This window comes from Rhipicephalus sanguineus, chromosome 5, assembly GCF_013339695.2.
Source record: "Rhipicephalus sanguineus isolate Rsan-2018 chromosome 5, BIME_Rsan_1.4, whole genome shotgun sequence".
NCBI classification, from domain to species: domain Eukaryota; kingdom Metazoa; phylum Arthropoda; class Arachnida; order Ixodida; family Ixodidae; genus Rhipicephalus; species Rhipicephalus sanguineus.
In genome coordinates, this window is record NC_051180.1 from 71618159 (window position 1) to 71639862 (window position 21704).

The window sequence follows — 21704 nt, forward strand, 5'->3', positions numbered from 1 at the left end:
CAAATAAATGAATAATAAGAATGTTTGATTTGAGTGGGAATTGAACACAGGACTTCTACGTGGCAAGCAGGTGATCTACCTCAGAGCCGCACCACTGCTTGAAACTGTTTGGAAAAAAAAACCGATACGAATGTCATGTAGTGTGAGGAGTCTCCTTAACGCATGCAATATTGCGTGGCAGAAGCTTAGATTCGCGCCAGTCGTCATGTGCATTGCACAGCGAGTGGTTTGTTTAAAGGCCCTCCAATCACAAAGCGTACAGGCATAATTCATTCTCATTAACAGTAACAACATCAACAAAGTGTGCAGCTGGGACAGGTGAGCGTGTTGCCTTATGGACACGTAGTTGGTGCTTCGCCAATTCGCAAAAGGAGGAATATGTAGTACAGCATAGACCGCTTATAACGTAAGTTACCGGAGTCGCGAATAATTGCACTATAAGCGGTACCGCACTATAACCAAAACAACATTTTTGAAAGGTTGCACGTGTGCAAAACATGACCAAAAGGCAGGCGCGCAATTCCGACTATCGAGGCGTGCGACTGGGACGTAAGTTTGCATCTGCTTACATTTTAAAATGTTGCATGGTTAGCCTCCACGGACCTGCGTTGCCGACATAACGAACGCGGAAAAAATGCGCCGTCACGGGAAGTCGCTGCGGTGACACACTGCGCGTGCGCGATGTCGAAAACGGTGGCGACCACAAACCACCACTCGAGTGTTTCGCACGCACGCCCGCGTTTTCGTTAAAGATGTAAGTCACCCCTTCTAAATGCAACAACTGCAAAATGTTTCATTGACTCGGCACCAAACCGCAACTTCTGTAGTCCACAACTTCTGTAGTCCGCGGCCGCCGACATGGCAGCTAGCGCTTGTTAGGCCTAGCGTGCGCGTTGCAACTTGGCATGCCGTCGCGAGAAGCTTGCCCTAGACAACACTGAAATTGGGCGTAGAAGAGATCGCACTCGCGAGCCAAGGGCATCACGCGTGAAACGAAGTTTCGGTTCGCCGTCGGGAGAACAGCCACAGCAACTATCCTGAAAAAGTATTTCAAGCTTGTAAGTTACTTGCGGGGGAATCGAGGTTGCACGTGGGCGCCCGTCCCGTACGTAGCGGAGCGCTCATGTCAAGCGGCCAAAGGGGGCAAAGGCTTCTCCGTTGGCCACGCAACCGCAACCGCTCCCCCTCCTCACACCACCCACCCGCAGACCCGCGCCAGGCTGCTGCCTCCCACCGCCATCGCCTACCCCCCCCCCCCCCCCCGCTCCTTGTTCGTTCGTTCCGCGTCCCCTCCTCTTTCGTAACGCCGTCGCCGCTCTCGCCCCCACCGGCGCATCTCCGCTAAAAAGCACGCTCGCTCCCTCGCATGTCTGAGAACGTTCCGGCAGCCGCATTATAACCGGTCTGTCATCTTGGGGGACTGCACAATAAGCGGTATGCGTATACAGCATAGACCGCTTATAACGTAAGTCGCCGGAGTCGCGAATATCCGCACTATAAGCGGTACCGCACTATAACCAAAACAACATTTTTGAAAGGTTGCACGTGTACAAAGCATGACCAACAGGCAGGCGCGCGATTCCGACTATCGCGGCATGCGACTGGGGCGTAAGTTTGCATCTGCTTACATTTGAAAATGTTGAACTGTTAGCGTCCGCGGACCTGCGGTGCCGACATAACGAACACGGAAAAAATGCGCCGTCACGGGAAGTCGCCGCGGTAACACACTGCGCGTCCGCGATGTCGAAAACGGTGGCGACCACAAACCACCACTCGAGTGTTTCACACGCACGCCCGCGTTTTCGTAAAAGATGTAAGTCACCCCTTCTAAATGCAACAGTTGCAAAATGTTTCATTGACTCGGCACCAAACCGCAACTTCTGTTGTCCGAGGCCGCCGACATGGCAGCTAGCGCTCGTTAGGCCTAGCGTGCGCGTTGCAACTTGGCATGCCACCGCGAGAAGCTTGCCCTAGGCAACACGGAGATCGGGAGATCGCACTCGCGAGCTAAACCGAGGGCATCACGCGTGAAACGAAGTTTCGGTTCGCGATCGGGAGAACAGCCGCGGCAACTATCCTGAAAAAGTCTTTCAAGCTTGTAAGTCCGCCTGTTGGTGGCAAAGGCGAAAGCTCAATCGCGTCTCAAAGCATTGTTACTTGCGGGAGAATCGAGGTTGCACGCGCGATATCTGCGCTCTACGATGAAGCAACGACGAAGCGCGCATGTCAAGCGGCCGAAGGGGGCAAACATAGAGGGGGCAAAGGCTTCTCCGTCGGCCGCGCAACCGCTCCCCCTCCTCACACCACGCACCTGCGCCGGGCCGCTGTCCCCCACAGCCATCCCCTTTTTTATTTTCTCCCCCCGCTCCTTGTTCGTTCATTCGGCGTCCCCTCCTCCTTTGTAATGCCGTCGCCGCTCTCTCCTCCGTCGGCGCATCTCCGCTGAGAAGCACGCTCGCACCCTCGCATCTCTGAGAATGTTCCGGAAGCCGCATTATAACCGGTCTTTCATCTCGGGGGTCTGCACAGTAAGCGGTATGCGTATACATGGAGTTCTATGGGAGAGTAAACGGGAGTCAGAAAAAACCGCATTATAGCCGGTACTGCACTGTAAGCGGTTACGTTATAAGTGGTCTGAGCTGTACATGGAGTTCTATGGGAGGGTAAACAGGAGTCAGAAAAAACCGCATTATAGCCGGTACTGCACTGTAAGCGGTTACGTTATAAGTGGTCTGAGCTGTGTAGTGGGCACTTGGCAACTCTACTTGCAGTAGGCATTCTAGGATAGTCTGAAACAGCCAATGTTACGCACACAGACGTTCCTTTACATGCGGCACGGTGTCCACCGAGAAGTGTGAAGCCAGGCTAGCGATTGAGAAGGCGATGCGAATGGGGCCTGATTATGCTGTCGCGTTGTACTCTTGAAGGCGATGCTCAAGAACCCTCCAAGTGTTTTATTTAATGTAGTAGAAATGCTTACCTAGCATTTTATGCCATTTTCCAGTGTGCCTACTTTTGTGTCCGGCGTTTACTTTAGTACCTCTTTACTAAAACACTGTCAATAATATTGACGTTTTAGACATTTATGAGTATTATTCTAATGGGGGAGCCTAAATTATTATGTGCCTTTGGTGTCCCTTTAACTACACTACCATTTACATACCTGCCAAGTCTCCCGGTTGTACGGGTCATAGAGAAATCTTCCGGAAATCCAGTTTTGCCCCGCGCGTCCAGTGCTTTGTCTGGCCACATGAGCAAAGCTGTCTGGCCACGTAGTAGAAAGGATTCTTCTTCTTTTTAACGATGGTAAAGGTTAAACTCAGTTTCATTGCGCATGAAGTAGCCGTGCACTTTGCGCCGCAGTCCAGCACTTAAAAGGGTAGCCGATGTCTGTCGAGATAGCGCGTTCGCCAGCGCTCACGACCGTCCCCGTCTCAACGGCGCCCCTTATGGTCCCTTGCCCGACGAAATAACTGGTAAGCAAGCGACGACAGGCCTCGCACGCGGAGCGATGTTATCGCATGTGCCCTTCGCGCGACAGTGACGGCCGGGTCGTTTCATCTCTGCTTCAACCGCGTTGGTCCCGAGCGCTAGCGCGCATTTATTCGCACGTGAAACAGACGATGCGTAAGCGATGCTATCGGTTTCGACTCTGTACAGATCAGCGGCAACCGCAAAATCCCGCTGACAGTAGGCAGTTTTAGAATTGCGTACGCTAAGTTAGCGTTTGCGGCCCGCTATTTCCGTCACTCACCGGGAGCTCGCAAGCGCTTAGCGTACGACGCACGCGCAGGCGCAGCTGCGCTAAAAGCCAGCGTGAAGCTTTGCGTACGCTGTTCTAAAACTGCCTAATGTACATATAATTGCTATCTCAGCACCCCCCCCCCCCCCCCCCCCCCCCCCCCCCCCCGTTGAGTAAATCTCCCGGATTCCGTTTCTCCAAACTTGGCAGGTATGCATTTATAATGATGAGTATTTTTGCTATCGGCATCCACCAGTGCCCAGAAGGAGTGGAACTCTCGATTGTGGGAGCTAAGTTACCAAAAAAAAAAGATTTCCTGTTTATTCTAATTGTTTTAGGCTCATCAGCTTCCGAATTGCATATGCCATCAATGAAGCGCTTTATACCGCAGGGTCTTCTCTCTCTCTTTTTAAATGGTTGGCACAAGTTTTGAAGAAATGTACGAAATAAAATCAAATGATCAAGACATATAATCATGTGGTGTCTCGGACAGCATTTCAGCTGCAGTATGTAAAGGAAGCAACATACTGTGTATATGCCAAGCTTAAGTATAAATGTAAATTAGACGAACTTAGTTAATTAGTAATTGTGCATTGTGGTTTGTTGCTGAAGTAACGTCTGCCTCGTCAAAAGAAGAACTGCTCATGTTGCAGCATTTCGCTAGTAGCTGCTGTCAGTGATCTAAAATTTTGTAAACCATTAAAAGATATGTGGTACTGCATATGCATTGCATTGGTATACATGTATAGTGAAGTCTACTTGTACGATGCATTATATTTAATTAATATATAGCTGAAGTAGCTTTTGCTTTGTTTTTGTTTTTAATCTGTAGTGTGGACAGCAGCACATATTGCTCAATTAAAACCGTTCGTTTTTTTATCTGTCTGCTTTCTCATGTTATATATTGCGCATGCCACGGGGTGTTCCTTTCCCTGTGGCACTTTATTGTGGCAGTGTTTAGGTACATTTTATTAATGTGAGAGTCAGGTTTGTTGCATTCCCCTTGGCTTAATTTTGGCACTAGTATTTAAAGTAGAAATGTAGACATTGCGCTATATTTTTGTCGTGCTTGGGCATGATATTTCTCTTATGTACAGTCTGCGATTGTCATCACTCCGGGCTAATATGTGATGATTAACTTCTTGCTCGCAGGTGTACATTTTTATTTTTCTTAAAAGACATGGCATTGACACCTGCATAATGGTCGTAAGCTGTTGTGCTGGATATGTTCCTTCATGCTAATTCGTAAAGGCTCGGTGAAAAAGAAACATTGCACTGTACAGCGCGGGGGATAGAATTAGGGGATACAGGACGCACCAAGTTCCCTCTTTCTTTTGTCCACATGGTGTAGTGTAAATTTTTTAAATATGCATAACCAATGCGCCCGAATTTCCCCTTTAATTGAAGCTCATTCTGTTAAAGGGACACTAAAGGCAAATAACAATTTATGTCAGAGTGAAAGCCCAATGTATGACAACTTCTAAAACGACAATATTATCAACAGCAGTGCCCTACTTACCAAGAAATTAAGCTAAATGTAGCACATGATGAGCGCCACGAGTGGGACATTTTCGAAGTGATCCCGCCGATGTATGGAAGTCGGCCTACAATAAATCACTAGTAATCAAACTAGCAGCAGTAAAAAAAGAACATTCCGAGCATCAAAAGACGTAATAAAATGCGGTTTGTTCGTTTCCGCTTGCTTCATTGAAAACTAAACCTCCGTGGCGTTGCCATGGGGAACGGCGCGTATGGTTCAAAGGTTCCTTTTTCGCCGAACTGCGCCTCGCCCGTCTTAGTGGTAGTTTTTGGATCGCGTACTGCCGTGCGTGTTTTGCGCGCTCGTGAAAGTCGCTCTGACAGAAAGTTCGACAAAATGCCGCATGCGTGTGATATTGCCGGATGCCCGAATGGTGCACAACGCCAGTGCTGCAGCAAGGAAACCGGTGTGTCTTTTCACTGGGTGCCGCGGAATGAACCCTTGCGCTCGAAGTGGCTTAGTGTCATGCCATTGTGCCAGTGTGCTAAACAGTCAAAACCTCTGCGTGTGTGCTCGCTGCACTTTCGTACTGAGGATTACGAGACCAACCGCAACTTGGTGAAGGCTTTGAATGTGCCCATCCGAGCAAGTCTTTGCCGCAGCACCGTTGTTGCTACTGTGGGTCCCGCTACTTCCGCTTGGCTGCTACTAGTGTCGGCGGCCGCGCAGTAAAAGCGGGCAACGTTGGGGACGGCAGCAGTGGTGTATGAAAGTCGTATTTTCAGGCGGGAGATTTGAAGCGCGCTAACGCGATGCGGACCACTAAAAACGTGATTTTATTTCAAAATAAGCACTTCCTTGGCACAAAAGCAGCACTACGAGGTTTCTGGGCCGCTATTTCAACAATTGACGTCAACTTAATATTTGCCTTTAGTGTCCCTTTAACGTCACTCTTTGCCCCTTTTCCGCTTCGGCTCAGTTCTTCGTTAAACAAGACAGTCCTAACGTCTGCAAAGGGAATCAACCCTTGCTGTTAGCAACCACTAGCCCATTCTCATTATGGCTTTTCTCAGCAGCTGTGGTAGTTGGGTGGTTATGGCCTTCTCGTTGTGCACAAAGTCACAGGTTTGATTGCCAGCCACTGTTACTGCATTGCCAGAAGGGGAGACTAAATGCAAGAACACTTGTGTTCTGGGCACTGAGCTTCATTTAAAAACACCAGGAAGTCAGAATTTTAGGACGTTAAATCTATCAGTCAGTCATCTTGTACTGTTTGACAAAGGTTGTGCACCCCTAATGCCTTCTCAAGGATTGTGCTAGCACTCTTACGGCATTACATTCAGACGACGGACCAAATCCGGATCTGGAGGGGCGGACGGCACGTCAGGTGACCTCACATCAGCGATTCCCCACGTCCGTGTGACTCGCAGACGGATTACCCCAGTCTGTTTTTCACACTGGCATTCTGGTGGTGGAATGCCACAGCTTTAGCGGACAAACAGGCTGACAACCAGTACACTTTTCTTCTGCTCGAGCCGTAGGGCTGTCCTTGCAGTTGATTTCAGCTCTGCTGGCGCTTAGTTCAGTTTATTTCTGGGGTCATATTCTAAGACGATCACCTTTGAGATATCCATCACTTTCATTGCGCGCTGATTGGCAGGTTGGAGAGTAGCGGGTAGGCTGTTGCTTTAATCATTGCACACGCAGGATTCTGCGGCCGGCAAAGTGGCATTGTTTCCGAACGCGGTTGTCTCAGAGCATGGCCCGTGTTTGAACACTGATTTTAAGGCCAAGATGCAAACCAAGACAAGGAAACATAATGTGCAGCTGTGCACTGTCGGTACCTGTTTTCCACAGAAGAAAAAAAGAAACTGCTGATATCGGCGCATCACTGCATCCTCCCTTCCTACGCGGGGCCCCACGCGCGACAGCGGCGAGGTCAGTCTTCAACAGCTCTCTCTACAGCAGATTTTCTTCCCATCCAGCCATTCCGTCAACACCGTTTTCACAGAAACAAATTACAGTCCTCGACAACGCTCGACAAAACTCTGCGAGCTTTGCGTTCAGTCGGCCTCCGTGTTTTTGAATACTCTCAAACTGGTCTGCTGGCAGCGGGCGCAGGTGAGCGCAGAGGCTGCGGTTGAGAGTAATCCGGCTCACTAATGCTAGGACACCATCCATCGTGTGGATGTGCCTGCTTGCGGATGATCCGTGGACTAGCCGTTCGCGCACATGACAAATCTGGATTCGATTTGTCGTCTGAATGCACATAAGTGGCGTCTTTCTGAGCTTAGGATACACAGTTGAGTGTATTAAATTCTTGGTGGTGCTTCGCAGATTTTTTTGACATGACATATCTTGTGTTCATGAATGTCTGAGCAAAGCAACGTGGCAACCCACAAGACGGTGGGTTTGCTTGCCTTAGCCTGGACCATGTGAAACACCTCAGCCATCTTACGCCAAAATGCTTTGGTTTCTGTCAGGCTACTGAAGTTAACCAGCATAGCATTCACTTGTTTTTCGATGGTAGTCAAGCTGGGAACATTGAGATGCGATTGCTTTACTTCTGGCACAGCATAGTTCTGAACAGTTGCAATGTGCGGCAAGAAAACTGTCTCTGCTTTTGGGCTGCACTTCAAGCAAGCACCTTTTCTGTGTTGTAGGAGCGGCAGCAGGGGCAGCAACATTTTGTTATTGAATATGGTAGAAATCTGGACTTGTCAATATGCAGTCTCAGTATCGAGTAGTACAGGGTGGGCACGGACACCCGAAGGGCATGGAATACAAGGCACTAACTTCCAACGAAATTTTATGTCTACAGATGTACGTATGTAGGCTCGCTGCGTATTGCACGATTAGTACAGCAGGGTTGAGAATACTGCTCGCACAAAAATTACTTGTGATATTCATGAAAATGTTCATGGGACAGAGTCTGTTCATGCTCAAGACACATTGCCTTTTCTTGAAAGGAGCTTCAGGATACATTTTAGGCTTTGCTAGCACTGATAGTGCGACTAAGGTCAGTTTTTCTGCGAACTAGATAAGGGACCTTTCAAGAAGAGATTTGACTCATGGCTATTGTTCTATAACTCTGCACTTTTCTTTCTACAAAGCGTGGTCTTAATGCTCAAGCACTGATAAGTGACATAGTTCTGCGAAAACATGTTGTTTTATTGGGTCTTGTGCATTTTTTTTCTTGTACACTGTCCGCATAGACATGCGAAACTAGGCATTATGACTGTCACGTTTAGAGCTTTAAGGCATTTGATTGTGGTTACCACAAATTTTAAATGAGCGCGACTCTTTGGTGTTGCAGTGTAGGACATCACTTGTGCCCCTTCCAAGTTTGTTTGAGCAGCAGTCTGCTGCATTGTTGTGTTCTAAAGCATGTCAGCAAAGAAATGCACGTAATTCACTGCTTATTGATGCTATTTCCTTCAGTGCATAGCATGATCCTTACATTTTGCATAATTGTGTACATTTTTTTATCCTCATTTGACCTTTTCTTTTGTTTCTAACTACATTGTTACACATGAGACAAAAGTGTGGTCCTATCTTGTAATCAGCATGTGAAAAATGTTTAGATTATAGACAAGCTCTATTGTTTCCTCTGGCAGATTTTGTTTTTCTTGAAAATTGTGAAACGGTAACTGTCACGTATAAAACATTCTGTAAGCAAGGGCTTTTCTTGTGACTTTTTATTTTCCTAACTAAATATTGCCATATACATATATACATCTTCTTGTGCTTTTGTGTATAGGCTCTGTTGAGGAGTGAAACGCTCATTCATTCTGACACGTTGCAGAGTGGCTGGAAAGGAAAAAAAAGTTTTCGCAAAAGAAATGGTGTCAGATAAGTAGAATTCTTAAAATATAGAAATGCCTCTTGTTGGTCAAGCATCTTGCGACTTACACATTTTGTCATTCATTGCACCAGTTGTCACATTTCACTATGCACCCGGGTGTGGATATGATGTGGTTACGGCTGTTTGTGTATGTTCTTACTGGTTTTGTCTTGCAGTTAATAAAACTGTTGTTCGACTGGGAAATCTGAGTTGTGAGGTGACTGGCCTCAACTTGTGTATTTCTGTCTTCACTTGCTGGGCTACCGTGCTGCAACTGCTTGTACTAACTTCTGTTAATTGCTGTCACTAGGTATAATGCAGCGACACGCTTTCTGTACGTGCAGCTGCTTACATTTTGTATGCACAACTTTTACTGAAATAAAGGAAGCCAGTGGGCGCAGATCATGGTTTGTGCAACTGCGCTTACTAAAGGATCCCATAAGTTAAAAAAATAATATGGATTTCCTGACTACACTGACCCCATAAATAAAATCATGGTTTTGGCACGTAATAGCCCATAATTTAATTTAATTCGATCGTTGTGCATCCCATAGAACAAAGTATGGTGTTGAAGGAGTTGGAGAATGAATTGCATTGTTGGCTGCTTGGTTTTATGCTTTTGACACAATCTTTATCTAGTGGCCATCCATGCAATGCGACACCCAACAGTATTGAATTCGTGTACTATTGTCTCTTTCACTTCACTGCTTCAAAGATTTGCCAGAAGCTTAATTGAAGTAATGGTGGTGTTATTCTCTAACTCTCTTCAGACCAAACTAAAGAAAACGACATTTCTGCTGAGCCTTCAGTTCCCACAGAAGCCGTTGACGTTGAGAAGGAAGAGGAAGATGAAGCTCCGTAAGTGATTTTTTTTTTTTAATTTTTGTGTCATTAGGACTGCTTTGTCCGAAAAATTTTCGGTATGTTTCTGCACATTGTTCCTTGCTTCTCGGGTCACTTAAAGAGGCCATGACATGGTCATACTAATCTCAGTTTATCATTGTAATTTAGAGTACAGGGCCTAGTACAGTCACATAAAGGACTGGAATTCTAGTGCATGTTTTAACTCGAAATTTCAGTTTGAAAGTGCCACCTCCAAATTCTACAGCAAGCACTATTATTTCGGCATGCGCTATCAATGTCAAGAAATGAGGGGCCATTGAATTGTGCCCGGGATTCATTCACTCGGATGACAGAATTACTGTGGTAAGCTGATGAGATGCACATGAGCAGACAAAATGCTGCTTGGCAGTTGTGATGTTTTACAGCTTTTGAAACCACTTCGTGTATGCCAGTGTGCAAAAGCACGGCTTATGAGGTCTGTTTTTGATACCCGAGGTAATTGTTTCTGGGGTTTTATTTGTTCATATCATCAACACTTGTGGTTGTCACACTGTGGTATGGTTCAACTGCAACATTAGAAAATTCAAATGCAAGCTTTCAAATTCACTTAGATTTTACCAGCTTGTTTTGGGATGCATAATTAACATTCAGGGTGTAATTAAATCTTGAAATATTGGTGTCATGGCTCTTCTAAGATGGGGGTTGGATGTTGCAGTGAGAACTACTTTATGTATTTGAGGTTCTGCTTTCATTTACAGTTCCATTTAATCTGATTTCACACACACGCGCGCGGACACACACACACACACACACAAAATTGGTAAGGAAGGTTTGCTTGTAGAGTGGAAACCCCATTAACATGAAACGGAAGGTCAGAAAAATTTTCTAGGTTAGCGATATTAAGCAACAATGTCCCCTTGCATAAGGCCAGTAGCCTCTTTTAAGAAACTTTTGTAGTCTTCATTGTACAGCAATTGTATATGAAAGAAATGTCCACTGAACAGTTGCAAAAGCTCCCAAACAATGTGTGTTGATAAATTTGTGCTTTGAGGGAAACATACACATTAATCTGCCGAGTGCAGGTCTCAGTTGGCCAGCTGCGTGATGTAAAACTGTGACATGCAAGATTATTTGCGCTAGTGGTCATAAAATAGTTTCCTAACAGTCCTTTGTTCCTGTGCTCTTCCATATCTAAAAGGGTTATCTTGCTTTCTTTTACTAGCTGCTCCAGAACAAAGTTTTGCTTCTGCACAATTTGCTCCAATAACTAAAGCTGTCCTACCTCTGGTCACTTATTTTAACAGTCATTGTTTTGCCTGGAATGAAAATTGCAGGCAATGTTAAAGTTGCCAGTGGCGGCAATGCACTGTAGCTGACCGGCAAGCAATTTCATCTTGGTGCGGGTGGTGTGTTGGCAGAACTACCGTCTACCTTGGACACCTTTCATGCAGCAGGTGTTCTAAATCCCCAAAGGCCGGTGCGCTGCCATGGCATGCACAGATTCTAAAAGTGCATTAAACTCACCTTTGGTTACAATCCGCCTCTTTCATTTTCCTGTGCTGCCCTCTACCGCTTTGGTAGGGGCCGAGACGGCCGGTATCGCCAGAACAAAAGCCTCCGAGATGAAGGGGCGTTGCGCGACCTTTCTGCACATGCGTTGTGGCATCGTGAAAGAGGCGGATTGCACATAAAGCACTTACACAAAGTTTGATGCTAAATAAACAGGGTGTCTCATAGGAGATTGTGGGATCTGGGTGGGGTATAATCGCCGCTCTCTGAACACACGGAAGACAGCAGACGCGGTCGGTTCAACGAACACTTTCTCGTTTATTAAACATTTCTTTACATACGGCGAGCTCGCCGGCCGAATCCTATTACAAGCTAGTTACTCGCTAAAACTTATATAATGACAATGAATATCCGGATAACATAAGACACACTCAAGACACATAAGACATAAAATACACCATAACATAAGACAGCATAAGACAAGCAATAACCGCGAATGCGTCGTCGCGAGGACGCATGACTCACCACTACGAGGGGCCCCGAGGGAAACGAGCCGCGGTATCGTCCCCCACGGGACCCACCCCGGGGGAGCCGCCCCTCCACGCCAGCCGCCAAATCCCAAGAGACTTCCCTTTTCCTGCCCGGCGGCCGCGGCGGCCTCGCTCGCTTCTCTCCGGTGGCGTGGCCGTCGCCCACGCGCAAACCCCAACGCTCGCGAGCCCAGCGCCACTGCCTCCGACGGCCTATCCGCGAGGCGCGCGTGCGCCATGAGGCACAGACAACTTTACAGGGGCTGATAGCACCCCCACAAGATTGATCAGCCAAAGGTGATGGGATCAGCGGAATACTTGGCTAGTCACAAAAAGAAGTCTGCGTGTCCATGCCTACCTCTGTTGCTTGGTTTCGCTTGACATTGTCGGCTTCATTTGATGCGTGCTTTCTAAATGAATTGAATTCTTCTTGCGCTACAATAACTTTCAACACTTCCTTTTATTTTTCTTTAGTAACTACGTGTGCACTTTACACTCAAATCCAAAGCAAGTTAATATACAGTTGAACCTGGATATAACAAAATTGACCAATTCCCGAAAAAATTAGCTACAAACAGGTTTTTGTTATATGCAGTTTCAGCACAAAAATTCAGAACATAAATGTACAAATTAAACAAAAGGGGAACTGAAGGCACAGTTCACCCAACTGAAGGCACAGTTCACCCAAAACACTTATTTAGCGGCAAATAACTGCGTTATTTTGCTGTATTGCTTGTTGAGAGATGGCAATAGTGGACGTTCGTAGGACATCAATACAACGCTGCTCTGTCATCATCTAGTTATGCCCTCCGAGATTGGGTCCAGCAACATGGCGGCGCATTGCCAGAACTAATTGTGGAGGGTACAGTCTTGTGAATCCACAGCGCAAGACGCCAAAGCGCGGGACGAGTCGACCTCTGAAAATCCGTCGTTGTGTCAGACAGTTTCCAGCAATGCCTAGTCTGGCATCTCGGTAGTGACAACGCACTCCTCCGCAAAAAAAGTCCCAGTTTTGCCTGAAGGGAGAAGCAATGAATGCGATAGCAACAAATTGGAATGTCACGGGAAGAACGGCAAACAGCTAGAAACTTGATGTGCGCTGCTCAAGCACAAAGGACGCAGGAAAAGCAATGAATGCGATAGCAAGAAATTGGAATGTCACAGGAAGAACGGCAAGCAGCTAGAAACTTGATGCGCGCTGCTCAAGCACAAAGGACGCAGGAAAAGAAAACACACAGGGCAAGTGTGAACAAACAACTGTCACAGCTTGACACTTGCAGCGCGCTGCTCAAACACAAAGAAGGACGCACGAAAAGAACGCACAGGTATACATAGGTCGAGTGCGAACTGTCACAGTTGTTACTTCAACTAGCCCCTACTTTGGCTGTTCTAGCCAGTAGCTCACTCCTTTCACAAACGCGGCCACTGTAGCGAGCAAAGTGGCCTTCGTGTGGTCTATAGCTTCAACGTAAACTTTGCAGTGAAAGCACAAGACGTACAAAACTCACCCTCAAGAGATAATCGCACGAGCACGGTCGACCACGCCCAGTATGTCAAAGTACAAGTCGAAGGCGCACATCCCATCTGTGGCGAAACACTAGACAGTTTTTGAATTGGTGACCCAAGGAATTTGAGAGCCGCCAGGACGCATGTGCAGAACGCAAGCCACTGTCGGACTCTTGTGCTCGCATTGTCCCAGGACCCTGCAGAGCCTTCCTTTGGGCGGCAAACGAAACCGCAGAGCACGCGACCTTAAAGGGATACTGAACAAAAATTTGAAAAAGCTACGAAAACACTTACATTCGACTCGGACGACGCGACTGTTCCTGTACGCAGCGTTTATTTCACGTAATTTCGAGCAGTTGGCCGTATTTTTAGTAGATTGTGAGAGCGCGGCGGCCGCATGCCACTGCGCCTGTCGGCGGACGTGACGTCGAGTGCTCCAGCAAGAGGGGGCAACCAGCACGCTCTCTCCTGCCCTGCCACTTCCCTTTCTCCACCTCTCCTCTCAAGAACCGAGGGTGGCTGGTGTGGCGCTGAGCCTTGTCCTCTTTTCCCCACATAGGAAACAAAATAGCGCTTATTCCTCAAAAACCGCTACAACTGCCGAGCGTGTCGCGAGAGCGCAAAGATGCAAGGTGCGAGTGACAGTGGTTCCACGAGCGGTCATTGCGACTCCGAGTTCGACAGGCCTCCAAAACGGATGCACCAAATACAACCATATGCGTGTGACCGTTCTGCCGTGCCAAGCGACAGCAAGGACGACGAGCCAGACGAGCCGCCGTAGCCCAACGTGGGTCGGCAGCCGGGACCAGCAATTTACACAGTAACTCATAATCACTATCCTCGAAGTGTTCGGAGCACAAAAAGTCACGCTTTGAAGGCACCCACGTTGGCTGCGATGGGCGCGCAGCGCGAATCCATATCCTTCGAGCTTCGGCTCTGTTGGAAAGGTATGACGGGGCACACCCTAGCGCAGAACAGCGTTGAGGCATTCTGCGTTGTGTCAGGTGCTTCACCGTTCACATTACGTAGCAGCACACAACACAGACGGCGAATTCGTAGACGTGGGCGCAAGCTCCGCTTGAGAAAACAAATATACGGCCGAGAGCGCGGCAATGGCGTCGTTGGCTGCCGGTTGAGAACACGCACGGAGAACACCTTCCCGACCGTGAAAACACGTTTTGACTGAGACGCGCGGCAGCGGGTGGCGGCTTGCGATGTCGATTGGTAAGCGATTTTGCTGCGAGCACGGTTATGGTAGCACGGTTGGCGAGTCACTATCCGCGGAGTTTCGCGTCACTTCCTCTCTAGTTCGCGGCGCGGCCGCTAGACGCGCCAATTCGCAAAAAATGCATTAAATTCATTATTTTCTGCTAGTCTCTGGCTGAAATGAAGGTTGTTTCAATAAATTTCAGCACCCAATCCTTCAATTGAGTCATATATCTCGGCGGCGAAAATTTTGTTCAGTATCCCTTTAAGAGAAGAAAATAAAGATGCTGCTTGACAGTGGCACATGAAGCCACGGCTCGCGTTCCCTGCGGCCGTCGATTCTGGTCACTAAGCTAAAACTTCATTTGGCTCTAGTTTGTACATATTCCTGAGGCTAAAATTACAGCGCAAATGCACTTCTTTGTCCTTCTTTGCCCCTGCACCCATCTGAATATGATTTCATGTCTTCGTGTATCTAATACACTATCATCCTTGTTATACGTTTTGGTTTAGAGCTATTGTTATGTGTGCATGTGCGGTAAGCTTGCCTTCGGCTTAAATATGCATTGCCATATGAAATAATAAAACAGTTGATAGCGAGCGCTTGTGTTGTACATTTCTTTCCTGCCTAGGTGTCTTGTGTGTTTGTGCTGTAATTTTAGCCTCAGGATTCTGGTCACGGTGTAAGATATGTACCGCAATTCTTGTTCAGCTATCTCATTTCTTCCCTCCTATGACATAAGCCTACAAGAGCCAAAGCGTTCCTACTAGCTCGCGCCCCCGCGAGCCACGGGACACCTTTTTTTCCCTGGCTGACTGGCCACGTGTGGCGCGCTGCTACAACCCCAAAATGGAAAACTAGTGTGGTGTCGCCAGCGGTAGGACACAAACGCAGCGGGGGCAACGATGCAGCATAGCCCGCATCTTGCATAATTTTAATTTCACCACGTGTGGCGTACTGTGCGTTTCACCCAACTCGGCGTGCGTTTGTATTCTGCAGTTAGTATCCTGTAGAACGAATCACTCATGGTGTAATTGTCTAAGACAGTGCGCTGCGGAGTGAAGGGTCGCAGGTTCGAATCCCAGGTCGCGGGCGTCAGAATTTTTTTTTCTTGTGAATTATTTTTACTTGTGAATTTTATGTATATATACAGTCGACGACCGATAATTTGGACTCCTTGGGGAACGTAAATAAGTCCGTATTATCAAATGTCTGAAAAAACGAATGCGTCACAAAAAACAATACTTTTATTGACACTTCAGTGTCTTGGTGACCAAAAAAGTTGTCAATGTGTTGCTGCACGCACTTCTGCTTACGTGCAACCAAGTCCGCCTGTATCTCCACCAGTGTGATGTGATCACTGTACGATGACAAAAGAACAGCGAGGGCTCGAGACAAGGCCTGTCACCGTATTGCACTACGGTGACGGGCCCCCTCATTTTTACGATTTTACTGCGCTGATGGGTCGCCTCGCTTTTACGTTATCACTACGCTGACGGGCCCCCTCATCACCGTAGTCACTGCTTTACGTTGACGGGCCCCCTCGCGCTTACGATAGTATTGCGCTGACGAGCCCGGTTACCGTAGTCATTGCCTTAGCAAAGTGCTTTACCGCAGACACATTCAACAGAATGGTGGCAATAGCAGCGCAGCGCCAGACATGGAGGAAGGATTCCTTCCTGCATGGCGCCAGAGAACATCTATGCAGCGCGGGGACACAGGAACCGGAATGTAGGATGTTCGTGATGTCGATACAATTTCCCACAGTTCACCATTGCCTCCAAGATTGGCATTTTCAATTGCAAATCTCTGAGGCATAGAGTAGCGATCGAAATAAAGCCTCATAGACCACCAATTAGCTTTCGTTTTGATCTCTGAGGCCATACATTGTATGGTATGGGTGCCGGAGGACATAATGGCTGGCGATTCGGCATGCGCGACAGTCTCAGACAGGGTCCGGATTATCGAATGTAGATCTGGCAGCTGTCCGAAATATCGGTCATCTTTACACATTACTTCTATGGGATGATCGGCAGTGCCGCGCGATTGTCCGAATTACCGAGCATGTCCGAATTATCGGTGTCCGATTTATCGGTCGGCGGCTGTACATACATATACATATCTGGGACATGACGGCGACAGCAAAAATCCGCAGAGATTGTCTATATAATTGCTATCGCAATGAAAACAAAACACAATGCTGCACGTCGTTAGGGGCTCCTACATGTGCGCTCAGTGAAACCACACGTGCGCACTGCATCAAAAACAAGGAACGAACGATGCAGATACGACGGAATATTCGGAAAAGTCCTCTCCTTATGCGGCACGAACTCCAATCGTAACGACTCTGAACAAGGATATTTTTCTTTTTAGTGGCAGCACCAGGTGTCACGTTAGCAAAGTGCAGTTCAGAGACTTCTGCAACAACTGAACAGTGGCGCTGCCGATGCAAAAGCTTTTTTTTTTCTTTTCTTTTTTTCTTTTTTAAGAAAGCCGATGTGGCAGCACCCAAGAGTGGCTGTATGAGGTTTGAAGGGAGAGGGGGAAGGGCAGGACTGCGCATGCGCCCACGACGGCAGAAATGCCGGCTCGAGGGGCGGCTGCCCGGCCCGCCTCTCACGCACAGACGAGTGCTTTCTGTTGCATCACAGTCGCCGGGCCTTCACGTGTGCTATGTGCGACTGAGCGCGCCACCGCTGCTTTGCGCTCCATTGGCGGCAGTGCAACCGCAGAAGATGCATGTGGCTCCTGGTCGCGCCAAGATGACAAAATTTGGGACAAAATCTCTAAGTTGTCGGCGACGAAAATTTGTTATGCCAAGGGTGCCTCCCACAGCCACTTTGTTACATAGAGGTCGCAAATACATATGCTTCTATGGAGTAATAGCGGGGAATAGAAAAACTTCGTAATATTGAGGAATTCGTTGTATGGAGGTTCGTTATAGGCAGCTTTAACTGTATCTCCTTAAAGGGGCCCTACAATATTTTTTCGACAGTGGCAAAATGCCGCCTGTCAGTAGTCCAGGCTCCTGTGAACACGTGAGCTAAATATTATAGCACTGCACACAGCAGGGCATTAACAATTTTGTTTCAAAGACTGCTAGAAATTACTTGCTCTCCTTTCAGCAAACTACATAGACGAAGGGACCTACTACGCAGAAGGGAAGGACACAGCCATTGGCTGATTTAGTGTTCGTGAAAACATCCTCGGGAATGTTTACATTGTTCATTACTAGTTCAATAAATAAACAATATAGATGCTTCTCTCTTCAGAAACACTGTAAAAGTAACTATCCTAGTTCTTCCAGTCTCGATCAAGAGCTGTGTGCTTATTTTGTTTTCTCCTGCATTCGTGTGAGGCAGCACTGGGCGGCATGTGGCATACTACACCTGTGCTATTTCAAATGCATTGTGTCCGAATCGCTCACTTGTCTCATACTGAGCCCACTACGGCAGTACCTACTGCTGCACATCGTCTCCAAAAAACACGAGTACATTTCTTAGTGCAAGCTTGCTTTCTCCTACACACCTCGTGAGTTACATGCCTTGCATGCTAGACATCGCTTGTTGTTTATCCAGTTGAAACAGATTCGTAATGTGCTGTCAGTATGTAGCTGCTATTGATCAGTCAAGCTAACGGAAGACAAAGCTGGTGTGTAGTAGGAGCTGCCTCGTGATGCTGCCACGCGCTGGCGGTCCGAAACGCTTCAGGCCATGACGCACTGTGTAGATTCTTGCGCTTTGTCATCTCTCTGTTTAGCTTCCAGAATGTTGGCCGGGATGCAAGAAAAAGCAAAGGTGCTCGAGGCCTGTGACGAGTCCCTGTAATTCTGCTTATTTAACAGATCTGGAAAATTTTTGCTTCGATAGATTCATTAAGCAATAAACTCCTAAAGTGTGGTGACGCGATAATTACTTGGAAAAGATTTTGCAGAGACCCTGCAACACTTTTCCAAGTAGCCGTGGAATGGCTTCACAAAGGAGCTTGTTCTTCACGAATGGACCGTCGCAAAAATTTTTAGAATCCGTCCAGTACGAGTGGAGTTGCAAAGGTATGTCGCACGCTGTAATTGCTCTCTCTCTTCTCTCGTCCTGATGAAAGCGCTGGAAGCTAAGCAGGGAGGGATGGCAGGGGGAAGAAGGTACGTCACACACCTCATAACCTTGAGCACATTTTCTTTTTGTTTTTTCTTCGAACGCGCAGTGTACTTTCAGTACGATCGTGCGGACGCGGGCAAGTGGCAACCTCTTGCGGCGGCCGCAGTAACTACCGAGCGCGCCATGTTCAAATTAGCCAATGGCGTGGAACTTGATTCAATGGCGCAGTGATATTGAGTAAATAGCATCATTTGTCGAGAAAAGAGGAAGCGATTTTTAGCTGACTTTGAGAATTTATTGTAAATCCCAGGCTGTGTGCTGCGCTATAATGTTTGGCTCACGTGTTCTCTGGAGCCTCGACAACAGATTGGCAGCGTTTTCTGCTCATGTACTGACACGAATATTAAATATTTTTGGGTTGTTGCCCTAAATAAAAACGCTCGTGTCTAGAACCCTAAAAAGAGTGCTGTGGGGCCTGGGAATGCATCGAATATATTTTTAATACTGCTACCTTAAAACACGCTTTTGGTTTCTATATTGAGGAGGCGGCTTCTCAGTGACGTGCCATTGCAGTGTGATGTCATGGGGAGACAGCAACTCGTGATGCACTAGCGGCAGATCTGTTATCTGCTCGTGGTGCACGTAAACAACTATGAGTGAATTGTCCAGCGATCCCAACAGCGATTTCTGCGATTTAGGCTGCATGCAGGACGCAGGATTCACAAACTCAGTGGAACTGTGTTGACTCGTCGGGATAAAGTCCGTTGCAGTGCGGCTGGCTTGCAGATGCTCAGTGACAAAAACTTCAAAATCAAAGTAAAATGTTTTACACGTCTTGTATGACTTTGGTGTGTGGAGAGCGTTAACCCTGCATACCAAGGAAATCTAAAATGTCCCTTTTGCGATGTCTCAAAATTTTGTCAGTACTCCTCTAAAGATGAGACAATTCCTTTTGCTATAAACTGATTTAACTCTATCTCCTGTGGACAAGCTCGGCACCCATTTCGGACACGCACTACCACAGACTAGCTAATATGCAAAACGTCCCTGTTTCTTTTACCAAAGACAACCGAGGAAGTTTACACAACCAGTTCTTTATTTTTCATGCACTCATGATGCTACGATACCACAATACCATTTTCCACTACAATACCACAAGAGATACTGACCAGAAGTCGTGTAGAAAAACTATTCCTCTGGCATGGTAACTATAGTTTTTTTTTATGTTCTCCAATGAAAAAATGTTTTTTGTATATTTCTTCTGTTTATTTTATGTGTGGAGAAAAAAAAATCTGCAGGATGGGAATGTACTTTCAAACATAATTCAGGAAGTGTAATAAAACTTTTGTTCACTTGTTAACCCAGTACAGTGAAACCTCGTTAATATGTACCTCACGGGATCGCGGCATAACTACGTACTAAACGGTAGTACGCATTAACCAGCAAGTGCAAATTTGCATCTCCTGACGTGCACCATCACCGCCAACATAGAAATAAACACAGTACCACAGCACAAGTACCCACAACAACGCCTTTTCTTTATTTTTGTGCAGAAAAGATTCTGGCTCTCTCGCACGACCGTCCTCTAGCGCGCGGTGGAGATGCCAAGGCACATTTCGAAACTATTGCAGAGTCCGCGATATGCAGCGGCTGACATAGCGACAGAGCGGGCAGTATCGGCTCTCCGCAATACATGTGTACGCGTCTGCATCACGATCTGCCACTAAGCGAAAACTGACGCGTTTCATTGAAACACGGTACGGCCGCGTGATGCCCATCGTCCGTGGCTAGTTGCGTGCAGCGCGACGCCTACTCGGCTCACGCTGTCGCTGCGGTGCGGGGCCGCTTGCTGTACCGTACGCGCGCGCTTGCCGTGTGAATGTTCTTCGCACCCACTCCGCTCCAGACCGCGCACAGATGCGGCGATTAGCTAGTTGGGTTATCGCAGCGACGACGAGGTTTCTGCAAGCGATGTGCACACCGCATCTCCACATGCCCTTGCGCTCCTGGTAGCGGACGGAGGCGTGTTTAGGCGGCCGTCTAACAGAAGCGTGCAGTATGGTTACAACAGCGCTACAGAACTGTACCGTACGCACACTTGGCGTGAAATTGTCAATGCAGCGAGGTTTCCCGGCGCCCGCGACGCTCAACTCAGCAACAGTAAGCTGATTTCGTTTCTACAAAGCGGCGCGCACTTCAACGCCATCCCGCAAACGAGGCGACAGTGATCGACCGGCGGCCCAGCGCGCTCACGTTGTCGCCCATCAAAATCATGCAGTAGGCTTAAAGTAGCGCTACGCCACACGCGTGCCCGAGCAGATAGCTGAAGGTGATAAGGTTGCCGGCGATAAGTCATACATGGCGCAATCGTCGGCGGGCACCATCACGCCTTTCTTTCCCGATGCTTATCCGCAAAGGCGTCGCCGCAATCGCGCGGAAGTTGGAATCATTGATCGACCGATCTCTGCGATTCTAGAAAATATAGAAGACATTTTGCGGCACATTTTGGCGTCGGCAACTTCAGCGGCGCTGTAGACATTTATTGCAGAAAAAGTTATCACGGTACGCGCAGGTACGCACTAACCGGTAGGCATAGGACGAACCACTACGGCTTAAGCGGTCAGCGAATGCATTAAACTCTATGAGACTCGGTCGGGGATTCGTCGCAACTACATTTTAACCGTTAGTACATCTAAAGCGGGTACGTATTAACGAGGTTTGACTGTACATAGCGAGTTTGTGACAGCAAGCAACCGCTGTTCAGCATTCTAACATTGGCAATATTACTTTGGTTTTTGTGGGAACAGTGTGGATGTGAGTGACCTGTAGTTATCGCGTATGACTAGTTATGTGATGATTCTTTCCTGCCATGCTTGCCAGGGTGACAGCTCCGGCAGAACCACCTAGCAGTGCATCTCCAAAGAAGAGATATCGATCAAAGGTCGG

The 21704-nt window shown here is 47.6% G+C and overlaps 1 protein-coding gene across 3 annotated transcripts in view; it reads left to right on the forward strand.

The window, feature by feature from the left end:
• The window catches only part of LOC119393741 (hepatoma-derived growth factor-related protein 2), a 67509-nt gene that overhangs the window by 24046 nt on the left and 21759 nt on the right, over window positions 1-21704 (forward strand). For all 3 annotated transcript variants that reach the window (XM_037660875.2, XM_037660873.2, XM_037660874.2), the window contains exons 9-10: window positions 9837-9924; window positions 21639-21699. In XM_037660875.2, coding sequence (XP_037516803.1) covers window positions 9837-9924; window positions 21639-21699 — 149 coding nt within the window. The remainder of the gene's footprint in view (window positions 1-9836; window positions 9925-21638; window positions 21700-21704) is intronic.